The 2,243-nt window shown below is 41.8% G+C and overlaps 1 protein-coding gene across 1 annotated transcript in view; it reads left to right on the forward strand.

The window, feature by feature from the left end:
• EFHB (EF-hand domain family member B) overlaps positions 1–2,243 on the forward strand; it is a 91,039-nt gene that overhangs the window by 43,503 nt on the left and 45,293 nt on the right. The window contains exons 7-8 of the mRNA XM_030887663.1: positions 1,891–1,982; positions 2,066–2,152. Coding sequence (XP_030743523.1) covers positions 1,891–1,982; positions 2,066–2,152 — 179 coding nt within the window. The remainder of the gene's footprint in view (positions 1–1,890; positions 1,983–2,065; positions 2,153–2,243) is intronic.

Genomic DNA, 2,243 nt, shown 5'->3' on the forward strand with positions numbered 1-2,243 from the left:
CACTCACTCAATCAAAGGGCAGAAGGCACAAGTGTTTTCTTTTTATTTGTAAGCATTCTAAACAGACATGAAAATGGGGCCCGGAGATGAGGCGGGGAGATGAACTATCTTATCAGTGATTTTCAGAAATATGATCTCCAGGCTCCATCCACAGAAACCACGCAGGGAACTTATTAAAAATACAAGTTCTTGGAACTTATGCCCAGGTGTCTGAGCGTGTACATTCTTCTATACATGAGTGCATATAAGAACCACTACTGCAAAGATTTTAACTTAAGTCTATTCCCTGGCAAATGAAATGATAACTAATTGAGTTTAATGTTTTGGAACATTAATCAATCCATTAGAAAATTACATTTTGGTTCTATTTTTATCTGGACTGTATAACTTTAATAAATGCCTTTAGGGGGAAGTGTGTGTGTGTATGTTTGGGTAGGTGGTGGGGTACACTGTCTTGCTGACAATTGGACATTTCTCAGACTTTTTCATAAAGATGTATAACATGAATTGATGAATCTGGTGCACAGTTGGCCACTACGACAATTTGACAACATTGGCCAATTTCTTGAACTTTATCTACACTATCTTCCTATAGTGAATATGAGGTAGTCTTACAAAAGAAAAAGAATGGATACTAATAATTTCAAAAGGATATGAGATTCAGCCTTAGGGCTACTGTGAGCATCCTGGGCACCCACAGTGAAATCTACTTGGCTTTCTGTGACTATTGTTCTGTTCATTAACGGCATTTATTTTGTGCAAAGCTGCAGGGACTGCCAGCTTCCAGGGTCATACTGCTTTCTTTGCTGGGCCTGGACTTCTTCCTTTCCAAATAGAGTAGTGAGTGGGCTGTGTGTTGGGCTGCAAACCAAGGTCAGCAGTTCAAAATCAGCGACCACTCCTAAAGAGCAATGGGAAGCTTTAAGCTCCTGAAGAGATTGCAGCCTTGGAAACTCTAAGGGGGCAGTTCTGTTCTGCCCTGTAAGGTGGCCCCGAGTCAGAATGGATTCTATGGCAGTGGCTTTTTGCACACAGATTGCCTCATCACAGGGTCTGCCGCTCTTGCCTCTGTTAAGGAATGGCTGTGCTTAGCCCCCCAAATGCACCAAGGCAGAAGAGAAGTGAAGGAGAATCTAGGGCCAAGGAGCAGCGATGCATCAGGGTTGCTACTGATAAGCAGAGTGTGAGCGAGCAATCTGTTCACCTTTATCACTTGCCATGATGGGGCCTAAGTTATAGGCTTCACTCCTAAGGCTAGCGATTGCACTACTGATTTACCTCTTTGGAAATGACTCTTGAGTAATCGCAAGTGATAGGATATCAGCTTCCTAAATATTCTTTCTAGGTCAAGGTAGAAGGCGGCACTGGCAGTAAAGCCTAGTGCAGCGGTTCTCAAACTGTGGGTTACGACCCCTTTGGGGGTCGAACAACCCTTTCACGGGGGTCTCCCAATTTATAACAGTAGCACAATTACAGTTATGAAGTAGCAATGAAAATAATTGTATGGTTGGTGGGGAGGGGATTGCCACACATTAGGAACTGTCTTAAAGGGTCTAGGCATTAGGAAGGTTGAGAACCACTGGCCTCGTGGAATGTGTTAAGAAAACTAAAGATAAAAACCATCAACCATTCAAATGGTGATTTTTGGATGTTCTTGGAGATGACAGACCTCTGGGGGGGTGGGTAAGAATCTCAATCCAAAGCCAGTGATCTCTATTGCCCAGAATAGCGCTCCTCTCCATAGGGTTTATATATTAGAAAGAGGTGTGGAGTAGGGTAGAAGCCACTTATGTTGTAAAAAAAAAAAAATTATCCTTAGTTGCTAGAATTTCCATTCCCATAGTCTTGTGTCTTCTAACCCAACAATAACAAAAACCTTTTAAAATCTAGGCTATGCAAAGCCCATGGAAAGCATGCAGCCATTGTGAATGCAAGTGAAAGATCAGACAGTTCTGTTGGCGAACTTGTGTTTGAGCTTCATAGTTCGTTTATAGGAACGAACATAAGCTATTGGGAATATATGGCTAACATTTTAAATTCCACGAGTGAATATATTTAACTAAAGTGTTTGTTTTACTTGATAGCATTGCGGAAACAATGAATGTCCCCCCAGACCACACATTCGGAGCATGTGTCTGTCCTGATGAATATGGTAAATATACAAGTTTTCTCCTTTTACAAAACATGCCTGCAGTTACATTCACCATCTCCTTCTCCCGTGGCTTCTAAGTTTAAAGACTTAA

The sequence above is a fragment of the Echinops telfairi genome, unplaced genomic scaffold (genome assembly GCF_000313985.2).
Source record: "Echinops telfairi isolate 266 unplaced genomic scaffold, ASM31398v2 ScPeMD7_7420;HRSCAF=8458, whole genome shotgun sequence".
NCBI classification, from domain to species: domain Eukaryota; kingdom Metazoa; phylum Chordata; class Mammalia; order Afrosoricida; family Tenrecidae; genus Echinops; species Echinops telfairi.